The sequence below is a fragment of the Dromaius novaehollandiae genome, chromosome 9 (assembly GCF_036370855.1).
Source record: "Dromaius novaehollandiae isolate bDroNov1 chromosome 9, bDroNov1.hap1, whole genome shotgun sequence".
NCBI classification, from domain to species: Eukaryota; Metazoa; Chordata; class Aves; order Casuariiformes; family Dromaiidae; genus Dromaius; species Dromaius novaehollandiae.
Window position 1 is genome coordinate 21,452,452 of NC_088106.1, and position 16,290 is coordinate 21,468,741.

At 44.8% G+C, this 16,290-nt stretch overlaps 1 protein-coding gene across 10 annotated transcripts in view; it reads left to right on the top strand.

Annotated features, from left to right (window-relative positions):
* The window catches only part of DOCK10 (dedicator of cytokinesis 10), a 168,916-nt gene extending 157,376 nt beyond the window's left edge, over positions 1–11,540 (top strand). For all 10 annotated transcript variants that reach the window (XM_026109667.2, XM_064516907.1, XM_026109660.2 and 7 more), the window contains 6 exons: positions 1,085–1,231; positions 2,286–2,496; positions 4,774–4,964; positions 5,563–5,663; positions 5,993–6,131; positions 10,887–11,540. In XM_026109667.2, coding sequence (XP_025965452.2) covers positions 1,085–1,231; positions 2,286–2,496; positions 4,774–4,964; positions 5,563–5,663; positions 5,993–6,131; positions 10,887–11,006 — 909 coding nt within the window. In that variant the 3' untranslated portion in view covers positions 11,007–11,540. The remainder of the gene's footprint in view (positions 1–1,084; positions 1,232–2,285; positions 2,497–4,773; positions 4,965–5,562; positions 5,664–5,992; positions 6,132–10,886) is intronic.
* The last annotated feature ends 4,750 nt before the right edge of the window (positions 11,541–16,290 follow it).

Consider the following 16,290-nt stretch of genomic DNA (forward strand, 5'->3'; position numbering starts at 1 on the left):
CTCCCCGCTCAGGCAAAAGAGGGGGCGTTTGGGCCCCGCTGCGGTGTTTAACCCTGCCGAAGTCCCAGGAGGAAGCAGGCCCTGGCAGGGCACCGGCTCGCGGCAGCCGATGCCACCTGCTCCCGGGGCTGCCGCGGGCGCTGCCTGTGTGCGTCGCGGCGGCGCATGTCTCGCCTGCGCGGAGGCTGCGTTGGGTTGCTTTGCTGAGGTCGGCGTTCCTTCTGCAGCCTGCCGGGCTCCCGCGCAGCTCTTCAGCAGAGCTTTTTGTTAGAGCTCTGCTGGTTGCATCCAGTGGAATAAGTAAATGACCTTAACAAGATTGGCCTTTTTTGCAGAGGAGCACAGTCGCCGTGATTTTTTTTTTTTTTAACATGAATAATTTATTAATCGTCTGTGAAAACACTGCAATTCCCTGTTGCCTCTGAAGGTGCCATCAGAGTTCCTCTTCACCGGCGCCGGCGCAGACTCGGATCAGCTCAGCTGAGCTTCCCGTGCGACAGCCGTGCTTGTCGTCCCGGGATGTGGTTTGGCAGCCCAGGGCCAGGCGCTGCAGCGGCTCGGCTTGTGCGTGTGGCGCCCAGGCAGGACGTGCCGGGAGGTGGCACGCTGCTCAGAGCCCAGGCGCAGCCGCGCATCCCCGGCAGCAAGCGCTAAACCCATGTCCGATAGCCAAAAGGGTTTGCAGAGTGTTGCAGAAGTAGTTTAGCTAGATGATTTTAACCAGATGATAAAATATTTTTTAACGTCCAATTTTGAATTCATTAGGGTTTCTTCATCATTCACACGGTGCAGCATTCTAGAGAAAGCACTGTCACTGTTTAAACCACTAGATATCTTACATTAATAAATGTGTGTGCGTTATTTCCTGGGTAGCTTAGGAGATACTGAACCAGTATAAATGCAGACATCTGGGTATGTGTATGCTAGGAGTGGAGGAAGGTAAGCTTTTAACTTAGGTGCTGGAAATGGCATTGTGGAGGCTCCAGAGGATATATAGATGTGCTTGCATTAGGAATCAAGGCTTTCATTCACATTTTTCCCTGCCTGCTGTGTTCATTGTATCCTTTCATTTCTTTCCATACAGGGTTTTTTTGAAGAGGAGGAAGGAAAAGAGTATATCTATAAAGAACCCAAATTAACTGGCTTGTCTGAGATCTCTCAGAGGCTGCTGAAACTGTACGCAGACAAGTTTGGAATAGAAAATGTGAAGATAATCCAGGATTCCAACAAGGTACGAAAGATGGGATATCTCTGTGCAAGAGGGAGACATGAGAGCATAGCCAGTCCGTAGCGTTTATTCTGGAGGGATCAGTGGGTGTTACAAGAGGGCCACAGTAAAAGAAATAATGACTGCAGGGAGGTGCAAATGGAGCAGAGATCAGACAGGAGCTTGAGCACAAACTGAAGCAAGAGGGAAACAAGACAAGGGACACTTAAACATCTGTTAGCTTTACATCCGGCACACCGTGCTCTGTCTGTCCTCTGCCTTGGTTCAGCTGTAACGGTCGACACACAAGGCTCCCACCTTCTCTGGCCTGCCCATATATGTGAGAATGAGCATACAGGCCCTGCGACAGACTCTGTCCCATGGTTTGTGATTCGTAATGCAGGTAATGCATCTGGGTAGTACTGCAATGCGTCACGCACCCTTACGCTCTGCCACTGAGCAGGGTTTAGCCCTAAGTCAACAGTTGGTGCCTGTGAAATAAGAAGTGGGGTTACCCACTGAAACACGGGATCATGTCATCGTCCTTCGCTCCGCAGCTTAGCATCACTCTTTCTGTCAAACAGCTTCTGAGAGACAAACATTTAACATCACATGATGGTGCATCTACATGTTATCAGGGCTGTCTTTTGAATGAATGTGAACTGAGTGTATATGTGAACTCCTATGGCCTTAGTTTTATAACAGAAAAAATGATCCTGACGTTATAGCTTGGCAGGTGCTGTATGGAAATGACAGTGCTGTAGCAGGGCATCGCTGTCTCCTGTCAGTGGGAAGAGTGCAAATGCAGGTGTTTATCATAGCAGAGACCTGCAGAGCCTGGTTGTCTTCTCTGTCATTTAGCCTTCATCTGCTTTTGCCATTAGCTGTATTCAAAAATCTCACTGTTTTTAGGGGCCTCTTAGTTAATACCTTTGTATTAATTTGTGGTCTGAATGTTGCCTTTGGAGGTCTCGCTCTTTGTCTATAATGCTGCAATAGACAAAAGCATCAGACTTGTAACATACTGCCAAGGCATCTGTTACACTTAACAGTTTCATTGTCTGCCTCTGTTAAACAGGTCAACCCCAAAGACTTGGATCCAAAATATGCCTATATCCAGGTCACGTATGTCACACCTTTCTTTGAAGAGAAAGAAGCTGAAGATCGAAAGACCGACTTCGAAATGCATCACAACATCAACCGCTTTGTGTTTGAAACACCTTTCACGCTCTCAGGAAAAAAGCACGGAGGAGTAGAAGAGCAGTGCAAGAGGCGCACGATCCTCACAAGTACGTTTGCTGTTGCTGTCCCCTGCTCCCAGCTCACCTTTGACGGTCAGCCACAGCAGTGGATAGTGCAGGTTTTTGTGCTGCTTTTTCCGCAGTTAGCAGGCAGAGTATGTTATGCAGAATGATAAGTAATCTTTTCACTGTGTCCTTTTGCAAAGTACGCTTTCTTACAGTCCTGCTGACCATCTTAGGTAAAGTTATTTTCAGTTGTGGAATTACCAGTTCTTATTTTTCCTTATTATAGACATCTTACTGTTTTTATGGTGATGTAATTTGGGAGTGGTTCTGCTGGAGGCAGCCTAGCACTCGGAGCCCTTGCTGTTTTCGTTGCTAACAGGTCAAAGAGCAAGGCAGGGTACCTATTCTTTTAAGAAGAATAAATCTTAGCAGATATGAATATTTGTTCAAAATGGAAATAGGATGCGTTATACAGTGTTTTTAAAAGTGAGAGGTGAGTCTTCAGCTCAGTAGGTGCAGTCACTGCTTTAAGACAGGAACGGATGGAGCACTTTGTTCTTACTGAGTCATGTTAAACAGAAAATAGTTCCTCATCATGACTGAAATTTCTTTTTAAAGAGGCATCCTTGAAACTACTACTGAAACTTGACCTGTCTGAATTTTGGCTGGGAGCATGAGAGCCGTCTGAGATGCAAGCGTCGTTCTTGTGAGCAGCAGTGAGCAGAGAGGCCGATGTTCACAGCAAAAGCTTCTGAATGACAGAAAGTCCAGTTTTCTACTGACTGCAGTGCATATGCTTCCCCCAAAGGGCAAAGTGAGGAAAGCTGCTTACAGTCTAGGCTTAGCCACCTGAAAGTTTTGTTTTGACAAGTCAGAGAAGACACACTCATGTCTGGGGGCATCTTGTTATGTGACACAGCTTTGCTAGTAAGAAGAGAAAAGGAAGAGCAGCTTGTGTGTGGTTTTGCACGTTGGGGCTTTTTTAGTTTAGTTTGGTTCCATTTTGTTTCAGTACTTGAGCAGTGCTAGGTGGTTTTGGAGATCTGTATTGAAGGAGGTAGCCTCACTGACTTGAAAGCGCACCTGTTATGGTATGTGTGGCCAAAATGGAGAAGGTTGTTCTTCCAGCAGAACATTTTCCCTAGATTGTTGCATGTTGTTTTCCTCTCCCAGCGGTCTCAGCCAAGCTCCATCTTCAGTGTTAGGTGGGAATTTAACCTTTCTCTTCTCCAGTGTTTTCCCCCTGGCATTTGCTTCACCTCAATGCTTTTCTGTAAAGGAAACTTCCCCCCCCCCCCCCCCCCTTGGAGGAAATCAAATACGTTCATTTGTTGCCTTTGTAAAAAAGAATGCCCTTAGTTTGAGAAGAAAATGAGGTTGGCCAGTATGCCTGGAGGAGCAGTGGAAGTTTCTTGTGCTTCAGCAGAGGTACAGGTTAGCTGGAGCAGTAACTGCTCAGGGCCCTGCAGCCCACGTTGTGCAGAGAAACCATCTGGCTGCAGTCTGTGGGTTGCTGGTGCTTCACTGTGCCTGGTTGTAGCTTGTGCTTCCAGCACGGGAAGTCCTTGGTCCCCTGCTGCCCAGGGAAGCAGCCGCCCTGTAAACTGGAACTCATTTTGGTCTGAGCTGACTTGCAGCATATGGTCACTGGAGGAGGGAAGACATAAGAGTTTGGGAGACCTTCCAAAGTGTGTAGGGAAATCAGGGAGAGGTTGTTAGACAGCACAGCTTAAGTCAGATGTAATGTGCAATACTGCGTCTCTGCCAGACCCCTTGAGATATGTGAAAATGGCTCAGCTCCCATTAGAGAATACAACAGTATTTAGGTTGAATGAGAAAAGTACCTGCTTGCTTTTTTTAAGACTGATGTTTTAATAATTTGTTTAGGGGTGAATGACTCCAATTCAGCTAAGCCCTGGAGTTGCTGCCTCTAGCTTGAAACATACTTGGTGGGACTTTTGAGGTGTTTGAGGTTCAGCACAGGGTTATGATTTCGACCTTTAATTCAGAGGAAGAAATCTGTAGATTTTAAAATCCGAGTGGTGATAGCTTTCTGCCATGTGGATTTGACAGAGCTCAGTAGCACCGTGGTGAATTCAAAAGGAAGTACTTTCTCAGTTACAGGTGCCTCAAAAATTCAGGTTGGACCTGCTGAGTCACTACTGCATATTTGGTGATTAGAACTGTTAATTTTTATTGATAGAGATCAACAGAGTCAAAAGTTAATACAGTCTAAACCTTTGATTTAATTGTTTTGCTTTTATAATTACTATCTTGTTTTGGGTGAATTTCTCTGATAAATTTCTTGCTTTTGAGTAGCCAGTCACTTGTTCCCCTATGTGAAGAAGCGTATTCAAGTTGTAAGCCAGACAAGCACAGAGCTGAACCCTATCGAAGTAGCAATTGATGAGATGTCCAAAAAGGTCTCTGAACTCAATCAGCTCTGCACGATGGAGGAGGTGGACATGATTAGGCTGCAGCTCAAACTCCAAGGGAGCGTCAGTGTCAAGGTAATGACAATTTGTCTTTGTTTTTATGCATCTGCCTAAATTCCTATTCTGGGATTTCCATCGTTCCAGCCATGTTTTGTCTATTTTATGCTTCTGGACATATCTTGTATTCCGGTGCTGTTGGATTCTGCTCTAAAAACTTAAGATGGTGAAAATCTTTCCATTGGTGTTTAAGCATGTTGAATTTTATGTGCAACTATAATTCTGTCAGATCTTCTCTAAATAAATGTTAAGACCTTTCTAATCAGTCCATCTTGTGCCATTTTAAGATACTGCCTGTCACACAGCCAAGCATGCAGCTATATCAAAGGGAGCTTTGTTCGGATTACTTTGGTCATTTTCTTCAAATATGTAGCTTTCTAGATGTTGCCTGGCTGAGCACCTTCAAAGGCAAGCACAGATCTTCAGTTTATGTAAGCTCCCTTTTTCTTAGTAAACTCTTGGAGTTTCATCCAGGCAACAACAGGACTGATCAGATGTTTTTCACACCCACTCGACTGCCTGAGGCCAGCCAGCCCCACGGCCTTAGGATATATGAGAGTTACAGGCTGTAATCTTGGCTGTCCTCTGCACCCTAATCTATGTGTCTTTTCCCCAGGTCAATGCAGGACCAATGGCCTATGCTCGAGCTTTTCTTGAAGAAACAAATGCTAAAAGATACCCTGATAATCAAGTTAAGCTTCTGAAGGAAATCTTCAGGTAAATGTGAGGTCTAGACTTGCCACCCGCTGCCTAGTATGAATAAATGACCAAGCAGAGTGACATTAAAGCAGAATGAATCACTGAATTGAACCAGACTGATTTACATCTGCGTTTACCCAATCTTACCAATCATTCTCAGGAAAGCATTTACTGAAGTTTTGGTCTATCACATTAGCCTATGCTCCTCTTGATCTGAGAATGAGTTCTGAAATTCTCTTCTAACAAGGTATAATTTGCCAGGGGAGGAAGAGAAGTAGTTGCATGTATATTTCTTTTTCATTACTAGAATATTTATATGGTGGTTCTTTGTGTGTTTGTGCTTGTAGGCAGTTTGCAGAAGCATGTGGGCATGCTCTTGATGTCAACGAACGCCTTATTAAGGAGGACCAGTTTGAATATCAGGGAGAAATGAAGTCTCATTATAAGGATATGCTCAGTGAGCTCTCTGCAGTTATGAATGAACAGGTTAGACCTTCTATTTTGATGCTGGCTGGGGGTGAATGAGGGTGGCTGATTGTTTCTTCTACTGACAAATGAAGTTGTAGAGCAAAATGCTGGCAGTAAAAATTGGCAGTGCAACAGTCATTGAGCAAACTTGCTTCCACTCTTTTTTTTTTTTTAATCCACCTGTATTATATATAATGAATCTGATGAACAAAGATTTGTCATTTTTGCCTGTCTGGCTACATATTGAAAAGTTGAATATGTTTGAGACTAAATGAGGATTGAGGTCTAGAGGCATGAGAAGATAATCAATTAAGCTAGTATTTTATGATTTGCTTGCTTTATCCTGAAGCTGCGATGCAAGTACTTAATTAAAATAGAAAATTGCTTTTAGGACCAAGCTTATAACTGGAGGAGATCTCTTTATAGTTTCTATTTGTATTCAGCTTTCAGAGCAAGAATGATTTTTTTTTTTTTTAATGCAGTGTCAAAATATATGCCATGTTGAAACTCCATTTCAAATGTTAGCAATTTCAGAAAGATTAGCGTGCCTGGCTGTGTTATATAATATGCGTCCCAAAATGCTGAACTGGACTTCAGTTCACACTTTCAACTATTCCATTACTGTGTCTGTGCAGATACTTATTTATGTTTTCTCATTTAATTTAAATCATAGAGTGATTCTGCCCACTAAAGTGGAAATTAAAGCCTGCTTCATTTTTTCTCTGCGTGGTTGTGTGCAGACCACCTGTGATTGCACCTGAGAAATGTTTATTCTCTAATGACTGCACTGCACTTCCAGGTGCCTATAGCACACACAAGCACTGTATACACTTTCTTTGTTTAACTGTTGGTATCCATGACGGTGTCTCACAGAAGTGTGTCTAATTCACCTCTCATTGGACCATACCATGTTATTCATCTTCACATATGAGGAGAATAACAATTTCCATTGATTTTTTTGCTCCATTATTGTTATTACTGTGGTATCAAGCTAAATTTTCATAGGGTATGAACGTGTAATTGCGTTGACGGCCTGGTACGTGCCAGGTAAGAGTGCGGCCCAGTGGCGGTGGCTGCTGTTTTGCAAACTGTGCTTTCTTCCTGGTTAGGAGTGTAAGGCTTTGTGAATCTCACACATTCCATTAATGTTATCATAATTAATATTTATTAGATTGTTTGTTACATTAAACGAGTAAGTGTTAAAAGCATCATGTGTTATTGAGTGTTGATGCTTCTCCTGTGGCAGTTATTTTTGCAGTACTGTCAATGTGCAGAGACAGTACCGTATGACTTACATGAACTACTGTTCCCCACAAAAATGAAAAATGAATAGTTAAATTAATTACAAGCAGCTCATGAGTTTCAGTGTTCACAAAATACATTCAGTGAATGCTATTAAATACTTACACCTCTATTCATTTTTATATCAATGAGCTCTGAGGTTTCTTCATGTAGTTGGAGACTGAATATTACAAAATTATTTGTACATAACTATATTAATATGTCGATATGTAACATTAATACATTACATTTAATAACATCAGAGTTCATCCAGCAAAAGTCAAAATTGTCATCTGTTTAATCAAAATCAACATACTCTGAAAGTCCCTACTGAAAACTAGCCTTCCCCTTGCCTTCCCTGTGGGGCAACTTTTTAAATGAAAGCCCAGCTTGCCGAGCAGGATGGCTTTTTGGCACAGCTCGAGCCTTCTTGCAATGCACGGACTCCCTACTTCTCAGCAGAGCATCGGCCCCAGACAAATGACACGCTGTAGATTGTAGCAGAAATATTTATCTCGCAGTGGGAAAGCTCACGGCTCTGCCCTCGCTGCACTGTTCCTTGCCACGACAGTGAGATTTGCCGTCTTTCCCACTGTCGCGTTCAAGAGGGTTGTGTTTGCTCACCCGCCGGTAGTGACTCTTTCATCACCATATGTTTTTTCTCTTCTCTGTTTTGTTGTGTTTTCTTTTCTGACAGCTCTGTCACGGTCCTTGCTTATACAGCTTCTCTTCTTCCCTGTCTAACATTTCCCTCAATACTATAACCAAAAGTGGTATGTTCATTTTTCTTACATCTACTTTTTCATTTAATGTCATGTACTTTCTCACTTGCTGGTTTTCCTACATGCTATGTTCATTAAGTTCCATGTCTAATGACTCCCTTGCTCAGGGAGTTCAAGCAAAAAAGCCAGGGTGTACGTGAACTCCTCTTCGTGGACGTGTTTGAGGTGTGTTCCTTCAACTCTTAGGATCCTAGTCGTGACCTCGGGGAGGTCGGTGGGGCAGGTCCACAGCAGCCTCCTAATGCCAAAGCACCCGCCAGATGCCACACGGTGCAGCGGGATGGGGGCCAGGAGCCAACAGAGCAGAAAGTGCCCTGGGGACTGAGGTTTGATCGAGTAAGCCAAGCTCGCCCACCACCCTGCGTGTAGGTGCAACTAACATGCAGATTTAGCCGTGCTCTGGGGGCCGTGGAGGCTGCCGGCTTGGTGCCTTTGCGCAAGCCTGGACTTTTGCAGCCCGGAAAGACTGGGTACAGCCCTGCACAGCAGCAGCTGTCCCAAGCTTTATTCTTCTTATGCCCTTGGGAAGAAGTGCTTCAGATCTGAATTACAGGTGGGTTAAGCTGGCAGTGTGGACAGAAAGCGTGCGTGCCACAGAGTCTCCTTGTGCTCAGCTGTGCTCTCCGGCTGTCATTGCAGCTTTTGCTGATTTTGCTGGAAGCTGCCAGGGAGTATCCGAGGCACAAATGACTGCTATTTATCTAGATTTGCACAAACAGATACTACCACCTACTTTTTAAACACGATATAATCAGATTTCAGAAAAGGTGGAAAGGAGAAGAGGCAGTACACAGAACCTCTCAGTTTAAATGTTCTGCTGACATTTTCATGAAGTCAAACTCAGTCTTTATGCTAGTGCCTGAGACACCGGGAGCTAAGAGTGCCTAAGAAGCCAAGCAGAATGAAGAAAGTAAAGTATAAATGGTAAAAAGCTAAATGGGTTTTTAGGGCCAAATTTTAAATTCTCAAAAAGGGGGGAACAGAAATAGGCAAAATTTGAGGCACTTGTACTGTACATACAAAGTTCTCTCGTGCGTGTGCATTGTACGTATGCCCAAGCATGCTCAGTTGCAAAATTCACTGCATTTCAAACAGCCTTTTCCATGCAAGATTTCATTTGTATAATTGTTGCTAGTTAAGAGCCAAGTTCTGCCTTAAAGAGATCTGAGGATTGGGGAGTACCTGCAAAAAGGGCAGTGTGAAACTTTGGGTCTGGCCCAGTTTTTGCAGTGTTCTCCTTTAATGCCTGTATGTGTGATTTGGGGAAAAGCAGTGGAGATGGTGCTTTAAAACCTTTTGTCTTAGTCATCTTCATTCTTAGAGGGCTGAGGATGGTGGGGGAGATTTTTGTTTGTTTTAAGTAAATGGAGATGTTGCACCCAGAATTGCTCTCAACATTTCTAACCAGAAGATGTTTATTGCATGAGTCCTGGGAAAAATGAAAAATGCTTCAGTCATTCCTCTGCCAGAAGATCCCGCTTTTGGGGGCATGTGGTGGCAGCTGATGCATGAATCAAACCCAGAACATCTCCCAGCTCGTGCTGTGATCTGGCTGGCTTAGCGCACGAGCAGCTCTGCGGTTAGCACATTAGGCACAGGCGTTAAATCAAGCAGCAGCACAACTGACAGGCAGCAAAACCTCGTGAGCAAAGGTGGGGGGTGTGGAGACCTGCCGATGGGGTCCTAGGCACCCCTGGCCTGGCAGGTCTGTACTTTAGTTCCCCTGCATGCAAAATGGGGTATTGCTAGTGCCTGCCTTTGCAGAGCGCTGACCATGTTGAGCTGGGGTATCCCGAATAACGGCAAACGCCTGAGCAATGTGGGCAGCGGGAGCCCGGCGTGGAGCCGCACTCCTGGACGTGGGCAGTGCTGCCGTAGGCCTCTGCTCTGGTCCCCCCTGCAGCGCAGGGGCATCGAGAGCTGACGCCGCTGCTGTCCCTGTTGCTGGAGGGGAGGGCGGTGTTGGCCATGTTTCTTCTGTGAGTGCTCCAGCGTAGTGCTCCTGGGACGAAGGCAGGTTGTCAGTCTGCGTTTATTGAAGCAGGAAAAATAGCTATGAGTACGGCTTGATGGAACTTATTTAGAGTAAAAACTTCCTCAAGCAAGACTGCAAATAGGACAGGGCGAAGCAGGTTTTGCTGCTGTTTCTCTCTGAGCATGCAGCTCTGTCTGCAGCTCAGCTTGGCCTGCCTGTTCTCATTCCAATAAATTGGCCCAAATTTGGCTATCAGACATGTTTTTGCAGCTCCCCTATGTTCTAAGCTCAGCAGGATTCCTGCGTGCCCAGAACAACTGCATGGACAGAGCTGGGGCCCGCCTGCACCGCAGGCAGTAGGTGCTGGTGAAGACGACATGCCTGTACCGCAGTCAGTAGGTGTCAAGTGTATAAAATGTAGGTGACTTCGTTGCATTTGCATGAGAGGTGTCAGAGGAACATGCCTAGGCAGCAGCGTGAAGCACCACTGCTTGGCAGGAGCCGGTGGGCCCCCGGGGCCCCTCTGAGCCCTGTGCTCGGGGGACGTCCGCCCTCTCGCTGCAGCCTCTGGGCAGCTCGGGGTCCCCAAGCAGAGATGGTCTCCCTGTCGGGTCATTAGCAGTACCATGTAATAAACCAAATACGAAATCACTGATTAGAGAATAAGCACTGAAGAAACCCAGATACTTGGATCACTCTCACTGTTGCATCTTTTTTTCTTTTCTTTATGGCAAGATTGCGTACAAGGAGGACTCAGCAAAGCCGCAAGGAATGGAGCGCACGTACTCGCGGGTCATCCATAGAGGCAGCTCGGCAGCGCCGGGCGCGACCAGCCCCTCAAACCCGGACGCGTGACGGAGGCCTGGGATGCGCGGGCCTCAGCAGGACCTTCGGTTTTCCTTTTAGATTAGTGATACTGAAAATTAATTTGATCACGGACAATGCCAAGCAAAGGATTTGTGGGTTATAATTTTAATTTATTGGAAGTCTTCACAGTGATATTTTTTAAAACTGCAAGCTTTTTTTTGTCTGCCCCAATATTTGCACATTTCCTATCTTTTTTCAGTTGTTGATTTTTGTTTTTGAGCAGTCTTTGTTAAGCCAGGCTGATCATGAAATTTCCATTGAACAGATAGCTACACAGCAAACCCTAAGTTTGCTATAAATTATAATATATCTAATACTAAGTCCTAGTATACATATATTTTAAAGGTCAGAGTGGATGTTTTATAACATTTAAGTATATTGCAATTGTAAATAGAAGATGTGTAAAATATGTCATTTTTACAAAATTTAAAAAATATCTTTTTAGTTAATTATGACAGTACTAAGAATATGGATAACATTTCAGTTACCATTATATTAAAATATTTGTGTATGTGTATAAAAGCCTCCACAAAACTGTCTCTTCGGAGACCTGCGCGGGGGGTCGTGTCCGTGCCGGCACTTCCCGGAGCGGCGGCCGTGGGGAAGTCTGGCAGCTGCCAGGGCAGTGTGTCGCCGCTGCCGGATCGGGGTGATCCCCGCTCCCTTGTGGTTGGAGCCGCTGGGTTTGTCGCCGGTGGTGCTGGGTCCGTGCATCCCCTCGGCCCCCGCGCCGCTGCGCTCCTCGGGCTGCTCTGCCCGCAGAGGAAGGTGCCTGGTGTCGGGGTCTCTGCCCTTGGCGCGCTGGTGGCCAGGCGGCCTCGAGGGAGGCTGCGGCCCGGCTCTGCGGGGAAGGGCTGAGGGTGGCCTCCAGCTTTGCGCTGCTCGTGGCCCCCTCTTGCCCCCGCAGCAGTGCCTAGCTGCCCAGAAAGGGCTTGTTTCTGGCGCAGTCACTGCGCTGTCGCAGCAGGACTTGGCAGCACGGGGCAGGTAGGTCCCAGACCGCTGAATCGTCTGGCCGCCGTCTCCCTTCTGCAAGGGTGGCTTCGTTTTTCAGGTAAGTTGGTCTCACTGGATTCATCCCAAGGATTCATTTTGCATTTACTGTGATTAATGTTTATGGATGGGTACTTCAAAAGCCATCCAGGTGATTTGGATACAGACCGTTCCTCACGACTATTCACAAGAATTGAGCAACTAAATTTGTTGGAATTTGTTGGATATCTTTGGAAATAGCCTGTATTGCGAAAGCATGGTTTGTGTAGAGGGGATGTTGCAAACTGACGTTAGGCTGATCTTGAGCCAAGTTGCAGCCTGGAAAACGGAGGTAAGGAGATCCCTGGATTGTTTGCTCAATAGCTCACAAACAAAATGGGTTTATTTATAAGTCTAAGGGTTGTAGGGTTTGGGTTTTTTTTAAGCTGCCAGCTTTGCATCCTCCACTGCAGGCTTGAAAATCCAGTGCACGTTCTCGCAGTTACCTTATTGCTGTTATGAAAGATGCTCAGGCTTGAATTTAGCTGGGTCGCTATTCCAGATCGCTTGTTCTCTCCTGCTGTGTTCAAGCACTTTCAACATAGTTGCAGGAAAGCAATTAGAAAACGTCAGCTTTGAACTGGGGTGGCAAGAGGGAGAGAAAGCAAAGTATTAAACAGCGGTTTGTCCCAGCCTTTGAGGATAGTGGTAGAAATGTGTAAGGCAGCTCCTACCTTTTGAATGAAAGATGTGAGGTTGGAAAATTATTAGAGACATGGCTTGGCCCTTTGCTGGCATAAAATTTAACTACCAAAACTGCAGAAGGGAGATGTGTCGGAGCTGAATTCAGCATCCGCTCTGACCCGTGGGCTATAAAAACCTAACACAACTGAAAGGTGTTCAAAGCATTAATGTCTGTTGTGAGTTGCATACAACAGAGTATACGGTGTAAGAAAGGGCTGCTTTCATACAATCACTGCTTTTCAAGCTTTTAGGATTTCATGAGGTCTACACCAATTTTTTTCTGCCAAAAACGTATATAAAGCTGCTTTCTGAAACTCATTTTGTTTAAGGGCAACCACTAGAGCATGTTCGGCCGTTCTCTGGGAGGAGGTTTTATGCAGTGAAAGGTAATAATTTCATAGTATATTCTTACAGCTGGGTTTATTTCTCAGTCACTTCTGAAAGTGATTGTCTGGACTTCTCTTTTTTTTTCAATATTAGGATGGAATTTCCCCCCCAAAAAAGCCAACTTTTTTTGTCATTTTTCTTTCACACTTTAATAATCAGCTGAAGGCAGGTAAAATGCACAGAACAGCAGTTTAGGGAAGGAGTTGGACAAGGCAGAGCGTGTACAACAGGAGATGTGTTTTCCAAGCGCTAAAGCTTGTCGTTTTGCTTTCACTGCAGGATGGAGAGCACTGCAGTGGCATGAGCAGTAATGTCACGGGGCACCAGACAAAGGCGATGGTGAGAAATACTGGAGTCAAAATCTCTTTAATTATGCTGCTTGGAGGGGAGAAAAAAAAAAAAGGAATAACTTAAAGATGGACAGTGAATACAGCTGCCTGTACTACTTTAAGTCCTCATCTACATTCTTGATGATGTGCAGAATTACATAGGTGTTTAACTTTGCAGATGAAACTTTGACAGCAAGACAGCATACATAAGTATGTATTACACAAATGACCGATTTTTAGGCTACAAGCCAGATTATTAACAGGCAAAAAATTATGCACATGTGCTAGTAGCTGATTTAGGACTAGCTGTTGATATCCTTGTTGATACTCAGCGTGTTCAACTCTTTCACATACAAATTACTTGTTGAAGAGTGAAAATTCCCATTTTTCCCTGTTACACCTTCATGGCCATCAATTCTGCATATGAAGAGTTTTAAATGCAGACTGAGAACTTGTCAAACAGAAGAGCCACCATTACAGGAGAGGAATATTGCATCTTCATGTAGCTGCTGGAACGAGTCCCGGTTTGATCCTTTGCATCAGTGACAAGAGGCTGGGAATGATCAGGATGGCTGAGTGTGGTGGGCTCCTCTCCAAGAGAGCTGCAGCCAGGCAGGTTGTCTTGGCCTCTTTGGGTCTGTCATGCTGGCAAGTGATAAATGGCTTCATTTAGGAAAATAAAAAAATATTTCAGGGCACAGTATCTGTTTGCAACAGACTTGTAAAGGGTTGATATCGTAAGATGAGCAATCTAGCCAGGAGCCAAATATCCATTAATTATGACTAGATTTTTTTCACTACGTTCTTTATTCCTTTTGTGCCCTGCGGTATGACTCTGATATTGCTGAAGAGATGAAATATTCTGCTACTTGATTTGCAACAAGGTTATTTTCAAATTCTATTTGTATAAGAAATCATGTCCCTCTTTGTATTTGTGACTAGGAGAATGCTCTCGGTGTCCTGCTGCGTTTCTGTGTTGAGATTTGAGGAAGGTGTGTGGATTTTTAAGGTGATGTGCTATCTTGACACTGTGTGCGAAAGCAGTCTGACAGCATAGACAGGTGGTGGCTTCTCCCAGGGTGCTGTTAAGATTTTCGGGAAATGCTAACATCTACCTTCAGCCATGGCATTTCAGTTAAACACAAGAAAAAAGAACAACTTACTGTGTATTTGGGGTCTATTTGCACTTCTGTAGATACCATTTTAAAATACCATTTTATGTTAAGGTTTGATTCACAGATAAATTTCATGAAGAGTTAATAAATAGCAGATACTTTAATAAGGATTGATAGAGAGGTACAGTAAATAGTAGTTATTAACTGTGTCAAAAGCTCTGCAACACCTTTGATTGAGTGGTGTTACCTGCAAGAGTGGTTTTTAGCTGGTGTCCCTGGGCTCCCATCCCTGTATGTGATCTTCAGAAGAGATCTAAGCAAAACAGGTCTGTTGGCCATAGTTTAATTTACAGGAATCCACGCTGCAAGGTTTTTATGGGTCTGGGAGAGTCTGCAAATCAAAATGGTTTGGAAATCTGTAATTTACAGTGTGTAATACTCGTGCGCAGTTTAAATGATCAACAGGTAACAAGTAGTCATTTTTTTAATAAAAAGAAGCTTTTTAAAAAAAGGAAGTGTAATGGTCTGAGGAGGGGCTGGCCAGCTGAGCTGAGTCGGACAGGTGCCTTGGTTTGCAGCACTTTCCTATTTTTGCCTTAACTTTTATTAAATGGTTTAGTGATGGCCAAGGGGATGTCACAGGAAAGTTTTTGCTGTGGACCTGCTCCAGCCTGGTGTCCAACTGCTGGTGCTTCCAGCACAGTCTGTGCCAACTCTGCGTCCTGCTGAGGGGCAAGGCAAGGGACACTCTTATGCCAGTGCAAGTGAGTCAAAGCAAGAGGCCCCTTTATCAGAGAGGCCAGTCCCCAGGGGACGTAACCCCTTCCCGGCACTCCCGTGGATCAGACGAGCGGCCAGGAGCACAGTCCCAGACAGTCTGACACTGGGATGTGCAAGTTGCTGCAAGTGGCCTCAGAAGATGTGAGACACTTAGTGGTCCCCAAACTTTTTCTTAAGTTTACAGCAATAATTCTGCATATTCAGTGATAAAGACATCTCTCCTTTTATGGTTCCCACTAGCCCAGTGAATTGTCTGAGCTAGCTGAAGAACTGGGTAATTTGAGCACGTTTCTTGTAAATGACAGGATCTCTAAGGTTGGAGATCACTCAGAGCTGAGGCATCAGAGGGGCAGAGAGCACTGAGCTCCTTGGGACAGGGGTTGGCTCTCTGTTTTTTCCTTGCAGTACATCACATGCTGTTTCTTTTCCACAGTACAAATAATCTAGCTCTTATGGTTCGTGAGAAGTTTTGTGTGTCCTTTTTTTAGGATGGATTCATGAACACTTGGTTGTGTCATGCAGTTTAACTCATCTGAGCAGGACTCATCTCTGACTCTTAAGACACCCTCCTTCCCAGGCCAGATGTGCTCTTTACATCTTAAAAGAACATCTCCCTAACAAGTCTTCTTACCAGCTCTGTTGTGATATCTTTGCACCATAGATTGTTGCTTGAGTCATGAATAAATATCACAGTATGGTAATTAGAGGTAGAATGTGTAGCTTAATTCCTAGGCAGACCAAGGGCCTCCCCCAGAGGATCTGGTGGGAGAAAGCTGTGAAGCTTCGCTTTAACGTTTTCAACGCGCTGTTGTGCTCGTTTGTGACGCCTGGCTGGTGTTGCTGACCTGAGGAGGTGCCTTGCTCCTCTGACACTTGCTTTTCTGTTGTGTTTTGTAATAGAAAATTCCCCCTTAGAAACCAGAAGGACAAAACATGGTCTTTCAA